This window comes from Neofelis nebulosa, chromosome 10 (genome assembly GCF_028018385.1).
Source record: "Neofelis nebulosa isolate mNeoNeb1 chromosome 10, mNeoNeb1.pri, whole genome shotgun sequence".
NCBI lineage: Eukaryota > Metazoa > Chordata > Mammalia > Carnivora > Felidae > Neofelis > Neofelis nebulosa.
In genome coordinates, this window is record NC_080791.1 from 27,914,018 (window position 1) to 27,940,748 (window position 26,731).

A 26,731-nucleotide genomic window follows, 5' to 3' on the forward strand; every position below is an offset into this window, starting at 1 on the left:
TCACCTCCATTCCCCTCTCAAGATATATGTATATATATACTTACCTTTTATCAATAAATGGGATATTATGGTCATTGTGCTTTGATTTTTTTCATGTAATAACTTCATTCAGAGATATTTTAGTATGTAAACCTCATCTCATTCTTTTAAACAACTGTATAGAATTCTGTGGAATGGAAGAACAAAAGTGTATTTTAAAATATCTCTTCTGATTACTATAGTTAGGATTGCAGACAACATACTTGTGGAGCCTCTCTCCATATTTCTCCAAAATAGAGCACCTAAACATACCATTGTTGACCAAAAGAAAATGCACATCTAAAGTGTTGATTGACCCTGCCCAACAACATGTGAAATGCTCTTTTCTTAAACCCTCAACAACTTTTGATATGGTCAATATTTTAAAAATATTGTTAATCGGTGGCTGGGGGTGGTGTGGAGAGTCTCATTATTGTGTAAAATTGAATACCCGTGCATATTAGTAAACTTGAAGATCCTATATATCCTTTCTGTATATCACCTGTTTGCCTGTTTGTATATTGGGGTTCTTGATGTGTACAGAGATGTACTGCCATGTTATGGGGGAGGGGCACACTTGCAGCCTCATAAGTATCCTCACTGTATACCCTATCTTGGAGTCAGCTTCACAGAGAATCCAACTTGTGGCAGGATGCCTGTCTTCATTGTAATGATTTGTAGGACCTCCCTAAGTATTCTGATACCAAATAAATGTTGCAAATGTAATCGGTTCCAGACACCCAAAAAGGTAGAAGTGAAAATCTCATTTTTCTCTCACATACTTTGATTACAACCCTTTCCACTAGATGGCAGAAGCTGAATCTGAGACCCAACCATCATCACTCCTTCCTTTGGGTTGGGCCAAGTTCCTGGTGCTTGAAAGTACAAAGGTGTTGGTGGCAGGGTGCATCTGGTCTTCAGTCACCTTTTATCCACACTGCCTCCACTGGGAAATACCTTATATGTTCTCGTTCTTGATCTTTAAGTTAAAGATGAATCATCCTTTGTTCCCATTCAAGGTGACTTTACTTACTACTTTAGTGCCATTTTTTTGGTGCACTGGGATAATCTGGTTGTTTTGTGCATGAAGGACATGAGAGAAATCTGTGAGAACATGTCAAATCTGTCCTCCCAAACATACCATGCAGGTGTTTTCACTCCACTGCTATCCCACACCAAATAGCTGTTAAGAAATGGGAAAACTAGGGTCTTGTTTGACTCTGGGCTGCACTTGGGAAAAAGAGATATAAGATTCTGAGTTTCCTGTCACTGGCACATTCACCCCACCCCACACAGTACCCCTTGTCACACCAGGCTCATCCTGTGACAGAAGCTTGAGGCAGGATGTCGTTCCCAAGCCTCTACCAGTTTGGCCCTTCTCTTTATTTCTCTCTCCACTCCTCTTCTTCCCAACAGAAGCTTGATTGATAATCAAGACAATCAGACCTTGAGAATGAGATGGTTACAAACACATTTTTTCCAAATAGTTTTTCTGTGTCATGTCCTAGGCTTTAGAAATTCAAAAACTGAGAACTGACTCTAGTTCTCTGCATTATGATGTCATCTGTTCTTGGAGGTAATGAACATAGAACACCCTTGCTGCTGCCAAAACAAGGAGGGGGCAGTTGGTGGGCTAGGTGGCAGGTATAACATGAAATTAGAGAGAAATCAGTTATTATCTCAAAATATTATCCCATTACACCAATATTTTTTTTACTTGTCTTTTAACTTTGTTTGTAGAGTCCTTTGTCATGCAGACATTTATAATTTTTGTACAGAAAAGCCTGTCAATCTTTTCTTTTATAAATTCTAGGTTTTGTATCTTAGGAAAGCCTTCCAATATACAAATTAAAAATATATTCTTTGATATTTTCTTCAAAGACTTAAAGAATTTTGGTTTTTACCTTAAATTATCATCCCATCTTGAATTAATTTTTTTGTACAAAATCAAGAAAGGAAGGGTCTCTCTCTCTCTCTCTCTCTCTCTCTCTTTCTCTTTCTCTCTCCCTCTCCATTTTGGATAGACAATTATCATTTTCCTAACACCATTTATTTAATAGCCAATTTCTTCCCCAATTATTTAAAATATGATCTTTAGTATTAACTCAATTCTGGTAGGCACACAAATCTTGTTTTAAATTCTATTCCTGAGTATTTTAGACACAGTAAGAATGAGATGGGAACTTTAAGTATGTTTTTCCTTCAATTGGCTCCCATTTCTGTGTATTTTTCATGAAGATGAATGTGATTCGCATGCCTAAAGATAATATGTTTTCATGCAACATGCCTCTAAATTTAAACAAGCAGCTTCATTTTTGATCCACCTCTAAAAAACCAGTAAACTCTTCCAATTCTGGAGGGAAACAAATGGTTATGCTAGACTCCTAAGTGCTCTTAAAAGGAATTTTGACTGTATGCAATTTTGTGTATAAGACTCCATCACATTCTTTTAAAATACGGTAGATACATTCTGAAATTTATTTGATGATTATTCTTCTGTTTAAGATTTCTGCCTATTGAGTCAATGTTAACAATTTCATATACCTAAGAAATCTTTTATTTCATTTAGATATTTATGAATATTGGCTTAAAGATGTACCTAGCATTCTCCCAAAATTTAAAATTTAGTTCATGTCTTCTTTCTTATTTCTAATGTATGCTTGCATAATATATTTCCTTTGATAACACTAACCCGAGTTTTAGCTATGATATTACTCTTTTCAAATAACAAGATTTTATTTTTATTGAGCAGCTTTTCTTTTTTAACCGTTTCTTTTTGTATCTTCTTATTGTTATTCATTTCCTCCATTGACTCTACTATTTATTTTCAAATTTTCCATTGTAGCCAACATTGGCCAATTGCTATGGTTCTGGTCAATGAAAACTAGTAGGATTTTGGGAAAATATTTGTTTTCCTGATACAAAGGGGTGGACAAAGGCTAATACACTCTACTTTTCTCCTCCTCCCTGTTTTGGATATGAATGAAATGTCTGGAGAAGAAATAGACAATAGGAGAGATAAGGTAAAAGCTAACAAAATTGCAGAAACATTGGCCTTGATACTGCTTAACCACTGAAACGATACCAGCAAATGCCCATCCCTGGACTTCTTTTCAAGTAAATAAAAACAGCAGCAACAACAACTTGCACTCTCTTTTTAAGACACTGAATTTAATTTTTTGTTTGTTATTTCTAGAGCTATTCCTAACAGACATGTATGCGTCCTGGATTTATTTCTAATGTTTCTCGTTATCTAATGGCGTATAAGGCTATAGATTTTGTTGGCCACATTCCATATGATTTAATATATAATGTCTAATGCTTTCACAAATATTTTGCAATTTTCACTTGAATTCCTGTTTAAAGTAGGATTTTTCTCCTTTCAAGTAGTTTCTCTTATTTCTTTGTTAATTTCTAAGTTTATTGTATTTTTTTAAGTTTATTTTTGAGAGATACAGAGACAATATGATCAGGGGAGGAGCAGAGTGAGGGAGAGAGAGAATCCCAAGTAGACTCCTCACTGTCAGTGCAGAGCCTGGTGAGGGGCTTGAACCTATGAAACCATGAGATCATGACCCAAGCTGAAACCAAGAGTCAGATGCTTAACTGACTGAGCCACCCCCTAAGTTTATTGTTTTTGATCTGAGATATGTATTGAGATATTTTGACTTGAAGATACAGCTGATTTGTAAAAATTCCACTGTGTTTGAAAAGATAAACATCCTCTATTTTCATAATTCTAAGTTCTCTCTTTATATATCATTTGCCTATTTATCTATGTATCTATGTCTGTCTATCCATACTATTTATTTATTTTCAGGTGGTTGATTTTGTTATTAAAATCTTCTAAGTACTTTTTTTTTGCCCACTTGTGCTCTAATGTGTGTTTTTTTTTTTTTGAGAGTTGTATTAATATTTTTACCTTTATTGTGGGATTGTTCATTTGTCCTTGCATATACAAAGTTTTTATTCTGTAACCATTTTATTCATTTCACTGAAGCTCATGAATATTATTTCTTTTTGGTGGATTATATTATATTTATATATATATAATATAAAATATCATTTGTGTTAGATATTAAATATTAAAAATATATAAAATATATATTATATATATACATATATACTATATGGAGTATACTATATACTATATTCTATGACTACCACCCTTTCTTCTAGTTAATCTTTCTACCTAGATTTCTATTTCTTTTGATATTAATATCATTGTATCTGATTTTGTTATTATTTTCCTGGCATATTAAAAAACTTGTGTAATGTTTTACTTTATATGCATCATTGCTAAATAGCTTAAAACCCAATTTTCTCCCAATATGCAAATCTCTGTGTTTTAACAGAAGAAGTTAATACACTCATAATTATTGGTAGTGAAATCTTAGTACTTTTTCTAGTTATCTATCTCTCTGTTTTCTATTTATCATTCTTTGTAGTTTCTTAGTTAGCTCTGTCTCAGATTTTTTCATCTTTTGTAATTTTTAATGTTTTATTTTAGGAAGAAAGAGAGAGTGCGAGTGGGGGAGAGGGCCATAGACAGAGAGACAGAGGGAGAGAAAATCTTAAGCAGGCTCCATGCTCAGCATGGAGACTGACATGGGGCTTGATCCTATCACCTTAAGATATGGCTTGAGCTGAAATCAAGAGTTGGAAGCTCAACTGACTAAGCCACCCAGAAGCCCCTCAGATTTTTTATCTTATCAAGTTTTTTTGTTTTGTTTTGTTTTGTTTTTGCAGATTACCAATATAACTTTAGGGCATGAAATTAAATGCATTTTTCCAAAAATATGTATAATTTATCTAGGTATATTTCCTTTCCTTAATAACTTTTCCTTAAGAGCACAGAATCTTAGCTTTTTTTTTTTTTTTTTGATTTTTTCATTTCTGGTTCCACTACTCTCCACCCATCAAAACCCTTGGCTTCTCTATGTTAAGAGCAGATGGAATTTGAATTTTAGATGTTAAGTTTTTTTCCCACACAAAACTGTAACACGAACAATTATTTAGATTTAAACTATAAGTATTACCGGTGTCTTTCTACTATTACTTATACCTGTATCACTTTGGTACTCAGAATATGCTTCTTTATTTTCTTGATTACTTTTCTAATAACCACCGTGTTGGCTGAAACTATCCTGATATTTGCAGGACTGGTGAAGTAACTGGTGAAGTTGTCCTATAGCATTGCACCTTAGATGAGGTTTTTTTTTCTAGAATTCAACCTCTTCTTGCTGTCTCATGGCATTCCTTAGTTCAGGTCCTTCTCATTTTTTTGCCTAAACTCTACTTTTGGACTCCTAAATCATGTCTCTGCCCCTATATGAGACTTAGCATGAGCTTAAACAAACAAACAAACAAAAAACAAAATAAAAACAAAAAAAAAAAACAAAAAAAACCCCACAAACAACTTTCTGCCTTAAACTACAAATTCTAGAGTTGGTCTTTTCTGTCACTTAGTGTCATCTATCTTGATTGATTAAATATTCATTATATTTATAACTGCTGGTCAGTCTATCACTTTAACTGTGAGCAACTTCAAGAAAAACCCCACATTTACAAATAGTTGTATTTGTAGTACTTGAAAACCGTCTAGCCCATACATCAAATGAATGAAAATGTCCCCATGAATGACAAGGATGCACTGTTACTGTATCTGGGTAAGAAACAGAGCCTATCATGGTGTCCAAACAAAGCTGGGGCCCAGTAAATACATGTTGAGAGTTTGATTTGTGAATACATGTTTTAAAGTCTCTTCTATTTGATAGAGAAGCATAATAAAATTTTGTATTACATTTAAAGGAAATGAAATCATTCTGCATTTTTGCAACATGACCAGTGTTCTTCTAGCATGAGGACATCATCTGCACTCAATGATTACAGCGTGAGGACTGGATGTCAGATCACACAAGTTTCCCTTCTGGTTTGATTACACCACATCACCCTGATCATGTTGCTGCTCACTTCTCCCACCTGTAAGATGAGGAAGAAAAATAGAGGTGAGCAAAGTGTGCTGCAACAACCAATAGAAATGTACTGAAGTTTTGCTTATATATTCAGTACTTTCACTTTCATGTGTGACTTACATTGAGCTACAATTGTAAATGAAGTAAACATGAGTGGAAAAGAAAGAGGGAGAGCACATTTGTGAGTTTGTGTGTGTGTGTGTGTGTGTGTATGTGCATGAGTATAACTGTACTTCCAGCTTTTATTAAAAATCACACCTCTTGCCCCACGTTGGTGCCATACTTGTGCAGTGACATTTCCACAAACATTTCATTTCTAATAACATCAAATACAAACACTCATTAAAGCCACTTTTGCCCATAGAGGTCTTTGTGACTGCATGATAATATCTCTGGATTGCTGTAGAAGGCAAGAACCACGTCTATTTGTGCTCATTTCTATTAACAGTGACAGGAAGTTGTGCACTGAGGGCCCCAGAATCTTCACTTCTTCTGGACACAGAACTCCCTTTTGAATGAGATGGGTGCAAGAACACCATTCTGCCTGGAATCGTTTCTTCTTCCGTATGTTAGTAGCCAGTTTCAATACATTTTGATATTTTATTGGCATATTCCACCTCTGGAAAGTTTTTCTGGACTAAATGCAAAGAAGATATACTGAAGTCTAATTCATCTATCAAGTCAAGAATCTACTCTTAATTTAAAAAGAAAAAAAAGAAAGAAAAAAAATCACAATTAGAGCAAATAAAATTAATATATATTTTTTAATTTTTTTAACGTTTATTTATTTTTGAGACAAAGACAGAGCATGAACAGGGGAGGGGCAGAGAGAGAGGGAGATGCAGAATCTGAAATAGGCTCCAGGCTCTGAGCTGTCAGCACAGAGCCCGACGCGGGGCTCAAACTCACGGACCGTGAGATCATGACCTGAGCCGAAGTCGGACGCTTAACCGACCAAGCCACCCAGGCGCCCCATAAAATTAATAATTTTAATGTAATTTTCATCTTTGTTTACTAAAAAAGTTTCCCCCAAATACTTATATTTTGTCCACCTGATTGAAAAATAATGTTCTTCTAGTAGAAGAATCAATATATACACTCTGTGGCTACTGAGTGCCGGTGGCTTTATATATGTGCTGCATTTAATCCTATGAAGCTGTTGTTACTCCCTAATTCACTAATGGAGGGTCTACAGCTCAGGCAACTCAAATCTCCTGTAAAAAAAAAAAAGCAGAGTTGGGACTTGGGGAGAATCCAGCTCTCCAGCTCTGCCTCACAAAGACCATACATCTCTTCTACCTCTAGGCCTCTAATCTATCTTGATACTTTCTTCTCTTATAATATGGCGTTTATGTTACTGTTTTATACTGTCATCATTACATTATCTCTGTGTTTGTGTGTATTTTCTTTTTTTGCTCTGTATTAATAACTGATGCCTGAACCAGTATAACAAGGGCAGGAGCTTAAGGAATCTGGGTTCCAACTCCACCTCCACTGTAGCCTCATCATTCTTGACTGGAAGCTTCTCTTTTCACTCTCCCTCTTCAGGATATCTGGGTTCTATTTCTGTTCCCATCATTTTTCTAAGATTACTTTCAGACCTAACATGCTATCGTTTTCTCTGTCTCAGTGTCCTGTCCCAAAGCAAAAATGACAGTAACACATATTGCAAATATTGTATGAAAACATTGGTAAATAAAACATGCCAACATACTCTGAAAATAGAAATTCAACTTTGAGAAAGATGTACAAGCATTAGTATTATGGTTCTGTCCATAAGGATAGTCACAGAATAATTTGCAAAGGATTTTAAAACTCATTGATTTTATTTCCCTGCCATTTATCCCTTACATCATCCTAATCTAAAGCTCACACAGAATGGTGAGAATGACCTGCACACAAGGGAGGGACAATGGATCACAACTCTTAGAGAGACAAAGGGCAGACTATACGGGGAGGTGGCTCAGAACACTCAGGAGTGATTCAGGCAACTGTCTCTCTCTTTCTTCTGGGCATAAATCAAAGACTCTAGCTTTCTAGGCTGCCAATTCAACACCTTTTATAGGCACTTAATTCACTCAGAAATTAAAAATATATACATACTCCTTACAGAAAGTACCATTATTCTTCAGCATGACACATGATTTGATTTTAAGCCTTTATATGTCTCTTCTATATCCTACTGTGGGTTAGAATCAGTCAAATGTCTCTGATGAATAGCTATTGCTGCCTAGGCTAGTCACCTCCCACATAGACTCCGTTGATACCCTCCTGGAAGAATCTTTATCTCTTCATCTATGCAAAAGTCATCAATGGAGCTTACAGGGGCAGCACATGGACAAGTCAGTGGCTTGATGAGAATATTACACCATGCCCTCTTAACACTAGATCTCCTGTCTCTTGCCTTGCAGAGCAATATTCAGAATCACTAAGAAAGCTGAGTTCATCATCCTTGGCAAACCCCGACTCTCAGGTTTCCATCTTCACCCTCTCCTCTCCTTTCCCTACATTCCATATACCACACACACTCTTTTGATCTCACTGTCACCCCTTCTTTTGTAACCTGCTTTATAAGGAAGCTGAAACCTCTTCACCCTAAACTTTCAATAATAGCAGCTTAATTTACATACCACTTCCAGGTAAGATTCAAAACTTTTAGTTACAAAGAAGGAAGACAGTTTTGGGGTATAAGAGAAACCCAGGGGATATTACTTGGGCAGAGAAGTTTTCAGAAGGAGACATTCAATCAAACTTTGAACCAAGGCATCTAGATATACCCTGGAATAAAATAATCACCACTGGACAAGGAATCAGAAGAATTCACTCTACTCCCAGTTCTGCTTCTAACCTGTATCATTTTCAGCATGTTATTGCCCTTCTCTGGACCACTTCTCAGTGTAAAATGAGTGAGAGACACCGACAGAAATGTTCCCAGACTGTTTATTTCACAATGCTGCCCAAATCTGGCTGATGAAGTTCAGCATGGTTTTAGATAGTATTAAGATATTATGAAGCCAGGTGATGCAGGAATTCATAAATCTTTCTTCAGACCAGACTTCTTCCCATTAAGTTTTCAAATTAGATATGTACGTGGAGATAAGTGGTCAAAGGCAATAAAGTGACACTTGATTGTCAAATAGGCTGAGTCATCAATTCCAACATAAGGAAGTAGGACTGTCCCAGGTATCTCAAGAAAGCTCCCACCTTCCTCTAAGTTCAAGCTTGATTCCCACTATTGTACTATGCTCTCTTAACTGACTTGTGGACAGTACACTACAAAGAAGAGGTTCCTGGGGCCTGTGTATGTTCCAGAGTCACTTGTGTGTGTGACCTGCTGAAGGCCCAGGAGCCACTGTCCCATGATCTGCCCAGTTAGGCTAGGAAAAGCAAAAGGTGGGAAGCTGTCCAAGTCCACAGGGCCAGGGACTGGACTGGAGGAGGGGAGTTTCCTCTGTGGGAGTGATTTGACTTATTATGCATTCTGCCATATGAACCACCAGAAATACCAATTTTTATTGTTTTCACTTTCTTGTTTAGAATCAACAGTAGCTATGCTTCTCAAATTCAGTTCCAATCTCTTAGACATTCAAGACCCTCCAATTTTGGCCCAAACTACGTGTACTCTCAGTTCTTTTGAACACACAGTCTCAAATCCACCCAAGTTGGATAACCTTGATTCCCACCAAGCACCATGTTTAACTCCAACCCTTCGCTAAGCCATTCACTTCAGTTTGAATAACCTCCCACCTTCTCTTATTTAAAGTTGATCAAGGCAGATATCTTTCTTATACCTCTCACTGACCACACAAGGCTGCTGTGATCTTTCTGCTTTGAGTCTCAGTTTTATTTAGAATACAGGCAAGATTGGGGGTGGGGGGAAAGACAGGGGGTTGGGTGTTCAGAAGGCTTGACCAAATACTACCTGGGTAACTGTGGACAAGTTAGTTACCTTCTTTAATTGCACATTGGGGGTAATGGTATTCGCTTTCTAAGGACACTGTAAGGGCTAAGTAAGAAGGTAAATGAAAAATGGTAGCACAGTCCATGGCATATGAATTGTTTGTTAAATGGTAGTTCACTCTCTGCACCCTAATATTTAGAAAGAAGAAGGATTTGGTCCATCTTGACTCCATCTATGACTTTATTTTAAGTCCAATTTAATAATAACACTGACCATTCATTTTATAAAATATAGGGCCTCAGATACCTACATCTCTACCTAAGGTGTCATATAATATCCAGATATTTCAAATATATCAGGGAAAGTAATGTAGGAAGGAGAAGGAAGCAAAGGAAATTTGTATTCAACCACACTCCCGCATGTGCCCTCTCGGTCTGGACTCTTTCAGTTGAAAGTAACAGGAACTCAATTCAAAATAATAAGCAAATAGGGGAACAGGGTATTCTGAGGCTGTGTCTGCCTTTAGGCATGACTCATCCTACTTTCAGTGATGCCCTCTCCTCTTGGTTCTACTTCCTTTTTGTTGGCTTTATTGCCTTGCAAACTTTCTCCACCTGTAAGGAAAGATACCCCCTAGCAGCAAAGCCTCTTTCCAAAAGCACCTAGAAAACTCTCAGGGAAGAAATGATTGGCCAGGCCAAGGTCATTTGTCCACTTCCATACCAAGAGTATAGCAGCCACAGTGAAACCACATGGAACTAATTCCATGATGGGCAAAGGAAGGAAAGTATGTCAGGCATTCAAAGACATTGCTCAAGTTCTTGTTCTCAAGATGGTGATGTGAGAAGGCCCTGAACTCATCACCTTACCAAATCTATACTTATTTATAGGGAAACTCCTCTGAAGAAGAACCAAAAGGTGACTGGACAGCTTCTGCACAATACAGGTAGAGAGACCACATAGAAAATGGCAACAGAGACAGAGACACTGTAAGGAAGGGAGTCCCCAATACAAATGTTGTGAAGGTCAGTGGGAGGGATAGTACTGAGGGACATGAGCATATTCATCTGCCCTAGGACAGAGAAAAAAAAGCCACAGCTTAAAAGAGACACTAGAATATAAGATTCAGCATTAAACTCCACCAAACAGTAGGGGAGCTGTGGGAACTCTTTTGGGGTCCACAGTTTATGTCCCTCTCCATCTTGATACCATGAAAGGAAGCAGGGGTCCTGGAAGTATGACCACCTCAGTGAGCCCACCTTGGCCCCAGATTCCTGGGTCACAGAAAAAAAAGCTATGGTTTAAAAAAGCAACTAGGATTTAAAGGAACTAGCCCTAGAAGCCTGCCAAACAGCAGGGGCTACTGGAACTTCCTCTGAGTCTGAGGGGCTGGTGAGGGCTGGCGATTATTTCCCCTCCACCTTGGTAGGACACTCAAGAGCACATCTGGCACCATTGTTGGCCTTCTGTCTCAGTGAGCAAGGCCTCTAGCCCATACAATCCCTGGACATCTGAGGAATAGAAAAATAGCTGCTATTTAAAAAGGCAACTAGGATATAAAGGAACTAGCTGTAGAAGCCTACAGGCAAGTAAGCTGCTGGAACCCTCTCTGGGTTGCACGGCTGGTGAGTGCCATGGTTTACATTTCCCTTCCACCTTGAGAAAGTGGATGGGAGCAAATTCCAGGTCACTGTCTTAGTGACCCCCAGTCCCCTAACCCACACCAACTCCAGACATCCCACCAAGGTGTCCCAGGGTGGTGCACACTGAGACATGCCTGATCAGCATTCCTTGCAGATCCAGTGGTCGTGACAAGGTGACATAGCTGCAAAGCATCCCAGAACACTCTAAGCCTTTGTTATTTTGGCTTCGGATGGCTTTCTAGAGCACCCCCAGCATAGAACTCTGGGACCTCCTAGCTCACACCTGCTTCAGCCCTAGCCACCATGTGAAGGAGCCCTCTGCATGGAATGCCCTAAGAAGTCCCCCCACCCCGCCACCCATCCTGTATCCCATCTCAGCTCCAGGCATACCATCAGGGCATTCCCTGCACTGAGCACACAGGGACATTCCAACCCATGCCCATTTTAGTGACAGTTGTCTTGCCATGGTGTCCCCTGTGCTGAGCACCCTGGGACCTCCTGGACTGAGCCCTGTCTCTGGCTCAAGGTACCCTACCAGGGAGCTCTGTGTGCAAAGAGCCCCAGCACCTCTTCTCTTGAATTCACTTCACCTTCATCAGATAGATGCCAGGAGATCCTCTGAATGGAGATTGCCCTGGCCCATGTTCACTTCAGCTTTAGCTATCCTGCCAGGATGTTCTCTGCACAGAGAGCTTCAGGGGTGCCCCCACACATACCCACTTAGTTCCGGCCATCTCACAGTCCAGCCCCAGCACAGAGTGCCTCAGAATCCACAACCCATGCCAGAAATAGCTCCAGTCAGCCAGCCAGTCACCAGGCACACATAGTCTGCACAGGGGATTACCAGAAAGGAGAACATTCCTTCAAGTTTAGAAGTATGTGTTCCACCTAATTCATAGAAGCAAACACAGAAAGTCAAGCAAAATAGGGTGATGGAGGAATATACTCCAAATGAAAGAACAAGACAAAACCTCAGAAAAAGAACTAAATGAAATGGAGATGAACAATATGCCAGATAAAGCATTGAAAGTAATGATCACAAAGATATTCACAGGACTGGAGAGAGTGGAAGAACTTTGAGAACTTCAACAAAGATCTAGAAAATATAAAAGAAAACAAATCAGAGTTGAAGAATACAATAACTGAAATGAAAAATACACTAGAGGGAATCAATAGTACAGTAGCAAATGCATAAGAACATATCAGCAAAATGGATGACAGGGTAATGGAAAGCACCCAAGCCGAAGAGCTGTGCAAATAATAATAATAATAATAATAATTTTTAAAAAAATGAGAATAAGAACTTTGCACAGTGGCATTTTGTAGCCAATGAGGTTTATCCAAAGTACAATTGTTGCTAATTGAAAAAATGAGAATAGGTTAAGTGATCTCTTGGATAATATAGTGAATAAATATTCATATTATGGGGATCTTAGAAGGAAAAGAGAGAGAAAAAGGCAGAGAATTTATTTGAAGAAATAATAGTTGAAAACTTCCTTCACCTGGGGAAGGAAACATATCCAGGCTCAGGAAGCACAGAAAGCCCCCCAAAAGATGAACCCAAAGAGATCCACACCACAATACACAATAATCACTATGTTAAAATTTAAAGATAACAGGAGAATTTTAAAAGTAGCAAGAGAGAAACAAAAATTATGAACAAGGGAAACCCCATAACGCTATGAGCTGAGTTTACAGAGAAACTTTGTAGGCAGGAAGGGAGTGTCATGATATAGTAAAAGAGCTGAATGGGAAAAACCTGAAACTGAGAACACTCTAGCCAGCAAGATTGTCATTCAGAAATGAAGGAGAAATGGTTTCCCAGAAAAAAAAAAAAAGTTAAAGTAGTTCATCACCACTAAACCAGTCTTAAAAAATCATATTAAGGGGACTTCTTTAGGTGGAAAATAAAAAGTCCTAATTAGAAGAAAATTACGGATAAGAAGATGTAAAATATGACAGCATGTATATAAAACATGGAGAAGGAGTAAAATAAAGTTCTTTTAGAAAAAAAATAAATCAAAAAGGAAGGGTGTGGGGCACCTGGGTGTCTCAGTCAGTTAAGCATCTGACTTCGGCTCAGGTCATGATCTCGCGGTTCGTAGGTTCGAGCCCCGTGTTGGGCTCTGTGCTGACAGCTCAGAGCCTAGAGACTGCTTCAGATTCTGTGTCTCCCTCTCCCTCTGCCCCTCCCCTGCTCACACTCTGACTCCCTCTGTCTTTCACTAATAAATAAATATTTTTTTAAAAAAAGGAAGGGTGTAAATAATGGTGGATTTCTTGAGAAAAGCAAACAGTGAGCTGATGCAAATTTATTTAGAAAATGACAAAGGAGAACAAACTTCAGGAAAAGTAAAGCAAATGATAGAGTACTTAGCGATGTAAAGGAAGAGGTTAGGAAAAACAAGAATAACATATAGAAGAGAGGTATGTTGGAAATCAAATAGCTATAAGAATTCCACTTGGTTTTAATGCATCTAAGAATAATTATTTAAAAAAATAATGTTTTATTTATTTTTGAGAGAGAGAGAGAGAGAGAGCGAGCATGAGTGAGGGAGGGGCAGAGAGAGAGCAGGACTCAGAATCGGAAGCAGGCTTCAGGCTCTGAGCTGTCAGCAAAGAGCCTGACGTGGGGCTCGAACTCACTGACCATGAGATCGTGACCTGAGCCGAAGTCGGACGCTCAACTGACTGAGCCACCCAGGCACCCTAAGAATAATTATTAACAGAATGTGTATGTGTACAAAAGGGATGAAACAGGTAAGAATGCACCAATCAAGAAAGAAATTTATACAAAGAAAATTAAACTATGTTGGAACAAAAACAAAAACAAAAACAAAAACAAAAACAAAGACAAAGACAAAGACAAAAGCTCCTCAGACTCTTACAGACCCCAGGGGAAACTTTTTGGTAATTAAGCATCTTGAAGACAGTGGTTCTTTTTGTGAGGCTCTTATGAAACACTATCCATCAATAATTTGTTTTTCAAGCAAGCTGATGACAAAGACATGGAGGCCAATGTGTATGTTAGATATTACAGAAGGGCTTTCATCGTGGTTAGCTGGGTTAATGCACATCAACTCTGTGAAGTAGATACTATTATTTCCACTCTAAGGACAAGATGGGAGGAGATGAGATGAGAAAATTGAGGATCATGGAATTGAAGCTGATAAGTGGAATTAGACTCCAATCTAGGTCTTCTGATTTTAAGTGTTAACTTATTTGTTCTACGACTATGCCATATAGCTTCTTTTTCAGATGATGAGTATAATTCATAGAAATCAAGGCCGGATGACTGTGCCTATAATTCAAGTTAGAAAACACTGAAATTTGTGAGAATGCAGATTTAAATCTCTGTGTCCTTAATCTCTGTGCTGTGAAGAGTTAGACTTTCATTTTCAGTATCAGCTTAGGTAATTTATCAATAAATCAGGAAATCTCCTGGGAGAAGTCAAATTCTCAAAATAGACCCCACATAATTCTTTCATACCCTAGACCAATTCCATTCACATCACAAGTGACCATATTAGGGAGCACATTCAACATGACTTTTCAGGGAGAGCCCCTTGAAAAGGTAGAAGGCTGCCTTCTTCCTGCCATGGCTTTCTCCCTCCCTGACTTGACACCACAAGTCAGAGCTGGATCCCCCTCAACCCCAGGTGTGTGGAGGGCAGGCCAGCTCCTTCCCTCCCCCTGAAGCAGGGCTCTTCCCAGCATCTGAGTGTGTGAGATCACCCACGGCACTGAGCCTCAGCTGAGGCAGACCACAGCGGGCAGACAGCAGAGCAGAGCAGAGGCTTTTGTTAAGTCCTGAACATTATTTCAGTGCTGCTCTTTAGATTTAAGCTCCTGCGGTTCTTTCCATAATAGCTGAGAGAAATAAAAAACATTGCCCTACACCCCCTTCCTCCCTCCTTCCCACACACCATACACACCTATCTCCTCCCCCTCACCGGGGCTTTCTGTCTGCGGATCCTCTGGGCCTGGAACAGCACGTGTGCATGACTGTCCATCCCTCCTCCCAAGACTGGAGGGCTGCCATCAGGGCTCAGCTAGCTTTTGGACAGTGGAGCGGCCAGGCCCCACAGTGACCTTCTTGGACTTACTGTCTGATTCAGGGAGGTGACAGGTATGCATGGGGGCAGTTTACAGAGAATCAATCCCTATTTGTACTAGCTCACTGCACACTATAGAATCTTAAGCTACCTGATGATGAAAAGTTTATGAAATGCCATCTTGGCTGCCCTCTCCTCAGAAGTTAGAGACCTCACCCATTTTCCCCATCCTTATTCCTAATTTCTTATGCCTTTTCCTTATTCCTTATCTACACACAGAAGAATTATTTCTGTAGTAAAATTCTCTTATCTTCAAGGGGTGTGAATGGTGAGCAAATACCTTTCTGTCTAAACTTTGAGGTGCCTTTCCTGAGTTTAATTTTGTCTTGAGACCACTCATCGTCCTTTGAACCTGGAACTGGGAAGTAAATGGTGCATAATGTGCATCTAACTAATCCAAGAGGCAAATTGAGTCCCCCCGACACCTGATTGGAAGCACTTACACCTTCTAACTCAGAGGAAGGAGCTCTGATTGTTGAGCAAGGGATGGCAATTTCAAAGTATCTCCTTCCAATCAATCAGAGCTTCCTTAGTCACTTCCTCACATCTAGTCATAGAAATTCCAACCACAGCCACAAGCCACCCCAACTCGAAAGAGTACAGACACCTGCTATATGGGGACAATTGCAACAATAGAGATTCCCAGCTCCAGGCCTGGAAGACTCTGAGACTAAAATGGAAAAAGGAGAGGAAAAATTCCGACTGTTTTGATGAGACGCATTCATTAAGTAAGAGATGGGCCAGGCTGAAATACACCCCTCCATGTATAGCCCAGGATCAGCTTTTCAATTTGTAATTATATCAATGAGCTGCCAAGTGACCCAACAGGCCCAGATAGGTGACATTGTGTTAAACCCCATGACAAAGGAGAGGAGAAGATGGCTTCTTCAGGAGGAGGTTAACTGTGTGCTTTTGTGAAACATGAAGGCCATTGGGAAATTACTCTATGTGGTAAATTCAAGCACTGAAAGAGATATAGCTCTCTAGATAGTTTAGCATTTAGCAGCACTCAGAGCCCAAATTAGACTTTTGGTTTGGCAATCCCTGAGGATATATTTTGCCTTAGTGACTGCACAAAGTACAATTCTGAAACTACTCCCTCCAGGAATCTTAGTCCACAAGCACTGGTAGCTTCTCCCAATGATACATGGGAGATCACATCAGTCTCGGTTTGGTTAAAATAGTAAAACAAATGAAAATTAGTTGATGGTTATGATATATGGTGATGCTTATAATGGAATTCACATCACTGTCCCCATTTCAGATCTGGAGTTGATATGACAACCAAAGGCCCGTAGCCCCTAGGGGTCAGAGCCAGAATTTGAAACCAGCCAGATTCAACACCAGTCTGTTCTCTCAGTCAACAGGCCACCCTGATGATTACAAGTGTCTGTTGAGTGTTCCTGTCATGTGCCAAGCATGGTTACATCATTTATGTGTAGAGAGTAACTAATGTGGATCTGACATTAGGTTACATTTCACTTTTTTTTTAATTTATCTTTAAAAGATTTTATTGCAACACAAGATGGGAGATCTCTCACAGGTCTCTAGACACCCAAATTTAGGGGATGCATTTTCATCTCTAATTTTTAATTTATGGTTCCCCTGGCCTGCAATATTCTTCACTCTATCTTATATCTAGTCTCTAGCTCACTTTCAAGTATCATGACTTTTACCATCTCCGTAGAAGTTTTAACTATCTATCAGATAGAAAACAGCCATCTATCATTTTTTTTGCATTCTGATAAAATTAATTATGTGTACCAACCATTTGCAATTCAGTTAACTTTCAAAACAATATAAATGTTTTCTTTTATATGTATTTCATATGATTTGTAATCTCATATGCTATTGAAATAACAAAAAAGTCATATGTAAGAATGATATCTACTTGGGTCCATCACAGTATTTAGCATAGGATAATATTTTGGAGATTAGTCTGAGATGTAAATACTTGGGTTCAAATCCTGGTTGCATTGTGTACCAACTGTGTAAATGTGGACATGTTTTCTTTGACCATCAACGTTCTCATCTGTAAAATGGGGATGACAATAGGTGAGAACACTTCATAAGTGAAGATCTAATGAGAACAATGCATGCAAAACATTAAGCATCATCCCTGGCACAAAGCAAATGCTCAATAAATATTATTATTGTTGCCACACATATGGACACTTAATAAGAATTGGTCAGTGTACAGATTTGTGGAAGTTTAGGGTGAAGACATTTACAAATGTAATTGTGTCTGCCTCTCCAGGGAGGAACTAAGGGCTTATGGATGACCCAAGGTCTTTATTATCATTCTGGAGAGCAGTGGGATAAAGAAAACCCTCCTTCCTTCTGTACTGTACTATTCACAGTTGCCACAGCCATTCCAAAGCATTTAATTGCACTTGTCACGCTGCTGAGCACCACACAAAAAGACTAGGAGAGAGATAAAATTCTCGTCCACTGGGAGCTCACAATATCAAGGACATTTTGATGGACATGTGAATTAGAACATAGTGGCAAGAAAAGAAAAAAACTCTGTTAGCATAAAACACCTTTAAAATTGAGAGATCCTAGAAATTATTCGAGTTCTCTAACTTTACAAATGAGAGGCCAAGGATCACAGAGGTAAAATGAGCTATCCACAGTCCTTTGGTTTGTATGAGCTGAGACAGGTCTACAAACCTCAGTGCTCTTGCACTCAGTCACTGGCCTGCACACGTCTGGGCTGCCTCTGTTCTTCTTCACACACAACCTCTTAAACTCGCTCAGCATGGTAGTACTGTTCCCATTTGCCTGTATGCTCTTAAATATAAATGGGCAAGAAGTACTTTTGTTCTATGCAGTTCAGGAATATATGCATTACAATTATTATAGGGGTTACAAAGAAGTATGTAAATTAGCTGTGGAGATCTGGAAGAAATATTTCAGAAATGTGTGTCGAGACATCGTGATGGTATATATTTATCAGAATCATCTAGGAAGGGTTCTTTGAGAGGCTAAGTGTTCCAGAAGTTTATTCACATCGTATAACTTCTTTTCCATATGAAGAAACTAAAAATTCATATCAGCTTCCTGGTCGTTAGAGTGAAAAGTCCCTCTAGAAGTCATTGTGCCCATTTGAATATTTCTGTCTGATTTTTATTCTTACCCATCACCAAGGAGATGAATGCCTTCAACTCTCTGAGGACATTTTATAACCACTCAGAAAGTCCTTCAGCATGTCTGACTTAAATCCGCCTTGCTGCAGTTTGAGCCACAAACCTTATATTATTCTTTTTAATGAATGTAGGTTGGCTGCAACATATAGAATAAACTCATTTCTTGTTCTCTTTTGGGGAGGGTTCCCCTTCTTCAGACTGCAGCTCTCCAATCTCAGAAGCCTCATTCTTTTTCATGGTATCATATACACATGGCTGACTTTGGGAAATAAATTAAGTGAGTGAAAAATAGGAGTAATACAGGTATTCTGACACAGAAGTGACAGCAGAAGAAAATAGAAAGTTATTTATTATTTTCAAAGCAACTAAGTAGGAGGTTGATTGGGAAAAGGTGAAAGATGAGAGAGAGAGAGAGAGAGAAATCTGTCACTGAATGATATTTTCATTGGAGAGGAAAATAGGTACCAACAAATGAAATTTGACTCATCTTTGCAAGTTTCACCGAGCATGAAAATGTCCCTTTAAAATTTCCTGTAAGCCATTGCTGGCTATGGGATTTTTCTAGTGCACAGGGAATCTGAGTTCAGGAGGCCAGGGAATGCCAGAAGGAAAGGGATTTTTTGAAGCTTGGGGCTCTGAGACTGTCAGTTTAAAAAATGAAAGTAATATAGAAGGGGCAAAGTGGCATTTATCATTCTTTCTCTCCAGGCTCCTGTCTCTTTAATCAGCTAGACTGATTTGCCCAGTAAATGATTCCTGAGTGAGTGAGTGTGTGTGTGTGTGTGTGTGTGCCTGCGCGCGTGTGTTGTAGCTCTGTCAATCCTTGGATTAGAACCAATGATTGCAGCTTGTAGGAGGGCTGTCCAGGGCCAGATTGTACGATGTGTCTCAGTGCCAGAGTATGAGTAGAGATAATTACTGAGAAGTCACACTCTCTCACACCCTCGGCTTTCTTGTTGTGTCCTTCAGCAAAACAGTGGATTTAAATCTCCTTCCAACAGCTTGAGAGCAACGCAATCTGTCAGGAAAGAAAGAAAGAAAAAACCGAACCTGACAAAAAAGAAGAAAAAGAAGAAGAAAAAAAATCATGAAAACCATCCAGGCAAAAATGCACAATTCTATCTCTTGGGCAATCTTCACGGGGCTGGCTGCTCTGTTTCTCTTTCAAGGTAAGAGCTTGTTATTGATTTGCCTACAGTAGACTCAGGAATCGTACAGTGTGCTTTATATGATTCGCAGGCTCCCCGAGTCGGCTTGCTGCACGGTTTGCAGGTGGAGGAGAGAGCGTTTAAACAGCATGGCTGGGACTTCATTCTCCCTACCAGGCTGTGAGAATATTGATTTGATTCTGGCTGCTACCGGAATGGGGGAATGTATATGCATAAGTAAAATGTGTCTGGTGCTCCGTTTAGGTGCGTGGCTATGTACTGGTCTCCCCGGCTTTATGTACATTCTTGCACACATACACCACAGAGCACGCATGTAAGCAGGGGAAAATTACAGATTCAGAGGACATCGGGGTTGCTAATGTGTTGCTTATGTTACTGGGAAGAAATTACAAGAGGAAACTTTAAATATCGGCCAGTAAACTTGCAAAGCTTCTAAAAAGGAGCAAACTGAAAAACGCAGGCTAGGAATAATCAGGTAACTGTGCATCCTGTAAGATTCTGGTCAGAGATACAGCTTGAAGGGATGAATCAATTTGCAGCAGAGGTGGACAACTGTATTAGTTTTGAATGTGTTTGGGAGTGTGTTTGTGGTGGGGGCAGCAGGGTTGGGGGAGGATAACAAGCCGATTAAAGGCAGTGGGAACACTCAGGAGGATCTGAAATTCAGGAAAGATTTTCCAAGTTGAAGGGAGAGTGGCAATAAGAGTCGAATGCTAATTTTCTTTTTATTTATCTGCGGTGGGAAGCCCAGGCACCGGGGGCAGCAGTTGAGGGTGGGCTTGCTCCCTGGCCCAGGGTACTGTTTGATGTTGGTCATGCTGCATTGGGGTGCATTTGGAATCTGCTTCAACCTTGAGTCCATTTGCTGCACCGTGTGGCCCCCCGCTCTGTTCTAGCTCTGACGTTCCAGCAGCGGTATTATCTGTTCACCTGCTTGCTCTCGCCCTCCCCTGTCCTCTGGAGTGTCTGACTTACCTCTTTCATATTAAAGGTGTTTGAACTCATCAGGATTGAGACAGGCAGAGAAACTTTCTCTGGGTGGTCCAGCAGAGCTTGCAAAGAGGATCCCATGCAGAAGCTTAGTCCTGTGCCTTGATTCCCAGAGGAAAGTTCAGTCTCACTGGGTGAAAAAGCATGGGGAGTCCCACCCACCTCGTTCTCTTCTCCTACCGCAATATGGAGTTCTCACAGTCTTGCCTCTCCCCACTTCTGGTCCTGCCGACCCCTCTCTGAAGGTAGACTTTGGAGGTTGCCTCTGGCCCTTTGACATAAGCTGCATTGGTTATCATGCAGACCCACACCAGGTGGGCAGAGAGGACCAGGCTGGGAAGAATCAAATGCATGTGTACCCTTGGCTGGGGCTCAAGGAGGAAGGCAAGGGGGTGCTGGAGGGGTGTGAATCAGATGGCAAAGAAGTTCATAGTGGTTGATTTTGCAGGGATATCCTTGATGTCATCTGCTGCGCTCAGCCTCAGAGGGGCACTGGCCTCAGAATCTCTCTCCTTTCCCATAGGAGCATTGGTGGGTGTAAGAGTAAAGGAGCCAACTTGGAGGCATCCTTGACTGACTCGTCTTATGTAATATGGAACAGCAGCAGTGTGTATGCACATGTATGTGTGTGCATGAGGTGGGGGTGCACACCCCTGCTTGTTCTGGGTTCATAGGGGCCCACCTGGTAAAAGCAAAACCCCAACACTAGTGCAGTGGGGAAACTGAGTTCAGAGCCAAGCTTCTATCATGCTAACAACAGAAATGAAAACTAAGTAGGCAGAAGGTAGAGTGGAGGGTCACAGGTAGAGAAGGGGAAGGTCTCAAGTCCTCAGTAATTTCCATCTGTCCTGAGGTCTGTGTCTCTTCTATCTATACATCAAACCGGAGACAATGGCCAAACTTCCACCATCAACAGCCCCATTGGCAGCGTGCCAAGAGCCCCAGGGCCATACTGAATTTACATATAAATTAGCATACGTGATTTTTTTTTTCATCAGAAATAAATGCAGGGAAGCATAATATTTGCTCATACTTTGAATCATCCCTAAGTAGATGAGCAGAAAGTAGTGGCACAAAATTCTCCAGGGTGAAATCTGATTTTGTGGTCTTGTTTTTCTCATGGTGTGGGGATTGTGTGATGGGGGGAGGCATATCTTAGACCTCCTTACATGCTACCAAATTTGACTTTCCTAAGGAGAATAATGGCCTTATTTGTGCTGTCCACCTCGAGCCAGCTCTGAATAGGTTTCAGTGTGTCATAATAAAACAGGCTGCCCAATTTTAAGGAAGAATAACCCCCAAAGACCCCTATACCACATGCCAGTTGGACAGGCAAAGGTGATGTCTGTTTTCTCTCTCTGGGGACAGAAGCTCAAGTCTGCCAGCTATCTCTTATCAAACTTACAGAATTACCGAGGCAGCCCAGGTCTTGCCTGCAATAATCCACCCCTATTGCATTGACCCAGTGGGACTAGTTAGAATGCAGTACACATTCCAAGGCAATTTTTTCTTCTCTGTTTTTGTTTTAAGCTGGCTCTTCCTAGAGCTGCTACTTCCTGGGTTTCTTGCCTTCTTAAAAAAGGTATCCAGGGCTAGTGGTATTTTATGGAATCCTTTCTGACCCTTTCCTCCCCACACCCCAACCCAACCAGCAACCATGATCCAGCTTAGCAGGGCGGGGGGGGGGGGGGAAGTTTCTAAGGTAATCAGCACTGATTAGTGCCGGGCAGGAGGGAGGGGGTGATTAGTGTCCTGGGGCTCTGGCCCTAAGACTCACCAGGGTTTATTAGCCAGCAGCTCCTCTTTCCTGGGAACAGGAGCGGGGAAGCCGGATTAGGCGGCTGTCCTTTTCAGCACACCGCCCACCTTCTGCCACTGAGAGGCTCTGAAAGGAATGGCTGGTAGTGAGGCAGCCCTTCTCTTTCTAGAAACCCAACCATTTCTCCTTCGAAGGATTAATGCTCCCTTTAACACCTTCGAATGAGCTTAGCTGGATTCCTGTCTTACCTTTCAAATTTTCCCTCATCTCATGTCCCACATCAACTTGAATCTGACCACTTGAGACACAAACAGGCAGAGTAGAAGGAAAAGGAGATTGGGGCTAAGTTCAAGCTCTCCTTCAGCGGACGCCATTGACATGGAACCCATTCAGGTGGGCAGATGGGGCAGCTTCCTGCCACTCACAGGAAACATTGGGTGCCAGCAGCAGCCTGAGTTGGGTAATGTTTCTGAAATGTGAGGGAGGCAGATGAGACCATAACAATGTTTACGGGCAAAATGAAAAATCAGTGTGGGATGAGGGGACCCTAGGCCTGATGTAAGTACTGTGGGTCATTGAAAAGGAAAAAAAAAAGGTCAGGGGAAAGAGACAGAGGAATCTCACAAAGTAACAAAGTAGACCCTGGAGCTGCCAGCTCAGGGCAAGTTAGAGGCAAGTCGTGCACAGCACAACAAACGCAGCTCACCTTCATCCTTCATATTCAGTGATGGACCTCTAAGCATTTGATCAAGGGTGACTGGAGAGTCCGAGCAGTGACCAGCAGGCCTTGCTGCATGAAGACCGTTCTTAGGATTGCAGCTTTAGTTACCAAGTGCAAAGCCTAGTCCTGGTGGTAGGCCCTCCTTTTTTGACACTTTTAAAGCCAAATATAAGACCAAGAATGCCTTCTTATGAGCTGGATGCCTAGCCCCTGACTTCTGTTTTCTCTCAGTAAGCCTCTCCTAGAATGCTGAGCTGTGCCTCTGCTTTCCTGCTCCACTCTGGAATATCTTCCAGCAGTTCCCGGGGCTCTGTCCTCTACACGCCTGCAATCTGGTTGCCCAGAGTCATGGTGACCTGGGCTGGGACCAGCTACTTGTCACAGATGGCCCAAACAAACTGGTGTTGTCTTCAGCCACAGCTTATCCATTGGGATGCAGTGATCCCTCCTAAAAGCCTAAGAACTGATAAGATGAGACACATGATTCTGGCGTGTACAGGAAACACATGCTGGAACAATTCACAGCACTCGTCACTGCCTACTCATGATGAACACACTTTGGGTGGGACCATCGCATCTGGGATTTGGCTCTGTTCTAGTTTGTTTTTGTTTGTTTGTTTGTTTTGCTTTGTAGTTCATGGCCTGCTCCGTCCTGCCCACCAACTAGAATTCCAAGAATGCAAACAAACTTTGCTTTACATCTAACCTCAGCAGAGGCCCTACAGACTCTTCAAACACTCTAATGAGCATGTCTTCCAGGTTTCGTGCCAGTTCTGGAGGCCTGTGTGAGGCTCGGTGGGGAGCATGTACATCTGAGCTCAAAGTTCTCTATGTCTTCTGTAGGGGAAAATCTTTCCCTCTGTGAGCCTGTCTCCCCACCTGCCTGCCAGGCTGGGGAGCAACTCCCCTGGGTGTTGTAAGGACTCATTAATGCTTGTAACACTCCAAACATGTGGTGCTAAGTGGAACTGCATGCTGAGACCGGTTGTATTTATGCAGTTTACTTCCTTTCTGCTCTATTGGCTTGTTAAATGTTTACTTTATGTCTACAGTCATTTGAAATTCAATAAAACAAATTAAACATAAAAGATGAAAACAGGCAAAAATAAGGTAATCAATGGCATACAGGCCAGATGGGGTCCGGTGGCGCCATTGCCATCCTCCTCTGGTGGTGGATGCTTCCATTCCCTTCCATTAGCAACCACAGTGGGAAAGAGCATGCCTGCCATCCACCTGTAAAAGGAGACTTCTTCAAGGAGGTGCAACACTGGCTGGGCAGATGGCAGAGAGGGGAAGAACAGGGAGAAGATATCTGGAGCTAAGAATTTTAGAGGGTAAAGACAGTTCTGTCTGGATTGGAAAAAGTGGGTAGAAGAGGATTCAATCCTCTGTTCGATGATTTTGCTTAATAATCTCTGAGAACTCTATGTTTTATTTTCTGCATCTCTGTATTTATTTATGCAACCTCCTAGATTAAGTCTACTCGTGCTATCACTGCTTAAACTTAAAACACCTATGTGTACATCCACCTTCCTTCTCATTCTGCCTCTCCCCATCTCTCCCACCCTCTTTCTGCCCTCTCTTCCCCTTTTCTCTTTTTTCTCTATTTCCCTTTTTCTTTCTTCCTTTCATTTTTCCTTCTCCTCTATGGGAACAATAATTGATCAGTTGACATATCTAGGTCATGCTGGCAGGGGTTGCTCTGCTTCATGCAGTCTTGCCCAGGAGAAGGAGAAAAAGTCTGTCTTCCCACTCCACAAGGAGCCCAGATGATGCAGCGCAGCAGGGGGAAGGGGGGACAGATGAACTGGTGGGCTAGTTCAGGCTTCCCCAGCAAGAGTACCTGGGACCCCATTGATCACAGAGTCCTCAGTTATTTGATATCCCCGACACTCTAATTTTCCATATCCAATTTACCTCTGTCACTTTCCCACATTTTGCTCAGTGTCTATTCCCTGCCTGTTACAATTTTCCTCATTTTTCTTTCTACTTCCCCCTCCTTTCCTCTTCTTCTTCCCTCCTTCCAAAACAATGACAGAGCACAGATACTCCCCCACTTAAGTCATACTAGAGAGATGGCCTTTTGTTTATTTGCAAGAAGAAAAACAGAAACCCTGCCAGAAGAACTCTGTAAGTCATTTGCAAACTGCAAAACAAACCAACAAAGATTCACATTTTCGTTGCCGAGAAGCGAATATTTCAAGAGAGACTGTCAAGCTAAGAAATCAAATATTGGAAAACACTTTCTTTAGCACTGTTACTAAGGACATCTTAGGTTACTAAATTTCATTTTTTTTTCTTCTCTAAGAGTATTGCCTTCATAGTAATAAAAGAATGTTCAAAGGATTGGTTGGTTTTGGCTTCAAAGGCTCGTTCAGATTAACTCTCTGGAGGTGCTGCCCTTGCTTTGTCTTGGTGGTGTCACCAAACACTAACCCAACACAGACCATAGCTGTGTATGTGTTCATTGGTTCAATCACCCTGCAAGTGTTTATTGAGTGCCCACTATGTTGTAGTTGTAGGTGGTAGGTGGTGGGAATAAATGCATCAGTGACTAAAACAAACTCAGGGATGAAACCAAAGACAGAGTAGAATTTCTAAGATTTGGCTTGGTTTTCCATCCTTTTTAATAGCATTCAAAAGCACCAACAGGAATGCCAGAAGCAAGAGGGAAGAATGAAAGACACAGCTTTTGGTTTCTCATGGAAATGGGTGGCAAGAAAGCAACTAACCTTTGATCCTTGTTTTATGTAGGGAGCACTGGGAGAGGACTCACAACTGTAGTTCTGTGTTAATAATAAATAAGAGGTGCTGCCTTTACTACTCCATGCTGTCTTCTGCCAAGAAGGAACTCATAGATATTTGATGTGCCCTCAGTTAGTATGTGGATGATGAAAGCTGATTTAAGTTAGTTGGCTTTGTGACAATTGTCTTTCGTCATTCAAGTTATTAGTTGATTCTTGGCACAATGCCACCCTGTCTGGTAGCTTATCCACCTCCCTTTTGCCTTGCTTTCTGCACAGAATTAGAGGTAAGGTGAGTGGGGGAGATACTTATATCAGACAGATCAGGGAAGGATTTGCCTCTGGCAGTTAGTCTGGATGAGGCAAATGTTATGCAGGGGGACCTCTTAGAGGGATTCATAACTCAGGGAATATCTAAGATAATCTCCCTTCTGAGAACCCTTTTATTTGCTACCCACCCATGTCACCCTAACTTAGGGTTTCTGGAATAATAAAAATTCATCAGGCTTTATTTGTTCTTCTCTGGTCATACACTACAGTTGGGACA

The 26,731-nt window shown here is 40.9% G+C and overlaps 1 protein-coding gene and 1 long non-coding RNA gene across 4 annotated transcripts in view; both read left to right on the forward strand.

Annotated features, from left to right (window-relative positions):
• The first annotated feature begins 1,622 nt into the window (after nucleotides 1–1,622).
• Nucleotides 1,623–6,728, forward strand: LOC131488544 (uncharacterized). 2 transcript variants are annotated; one of them, XR_009250246.1, is made up of 3 exons: nucleotides 1,623–1,662; nucleotides 5,830–6,026; nucleotides 6,442–6,728. It is a non-coding gene; the product is annotated as an uncharacterized LOC131488544 (long non-coding RNA). The 2 variants fall into 2 exon arrangements; XR_009250245.1 differs by lacking the exon at nucleotides 1,623–1,662 and adding an exon at nucleotides 2,944–3,233.
• Nucleotides 6,729–19,622: 12,894 nt separating this feature from the next.
• NTM (neurotrimin) overlaps nucleotides 19,623–26,731 on the forward strand; it is a 946,316-nt gene continuing 939,207 nt past the window's right edge. The window contains exon 1 of one of the 2 annotated variants that reach the window (XM_058687340.1): nucleotides 19,623–19,970. In XM_058687340.1, the coding sequence (XP_058543323.1) occupies nucleotides 19,889–19,970 (82 nt within the window). In that variant the 5' untranslated portion in view covers nucleotides 19,623–19,888. The remainder of the gene's footprint in view (nucleotides 19,971–26,731) is intronic. The other variant, XM_058687346.1, reaches the window with a different exon arrangement.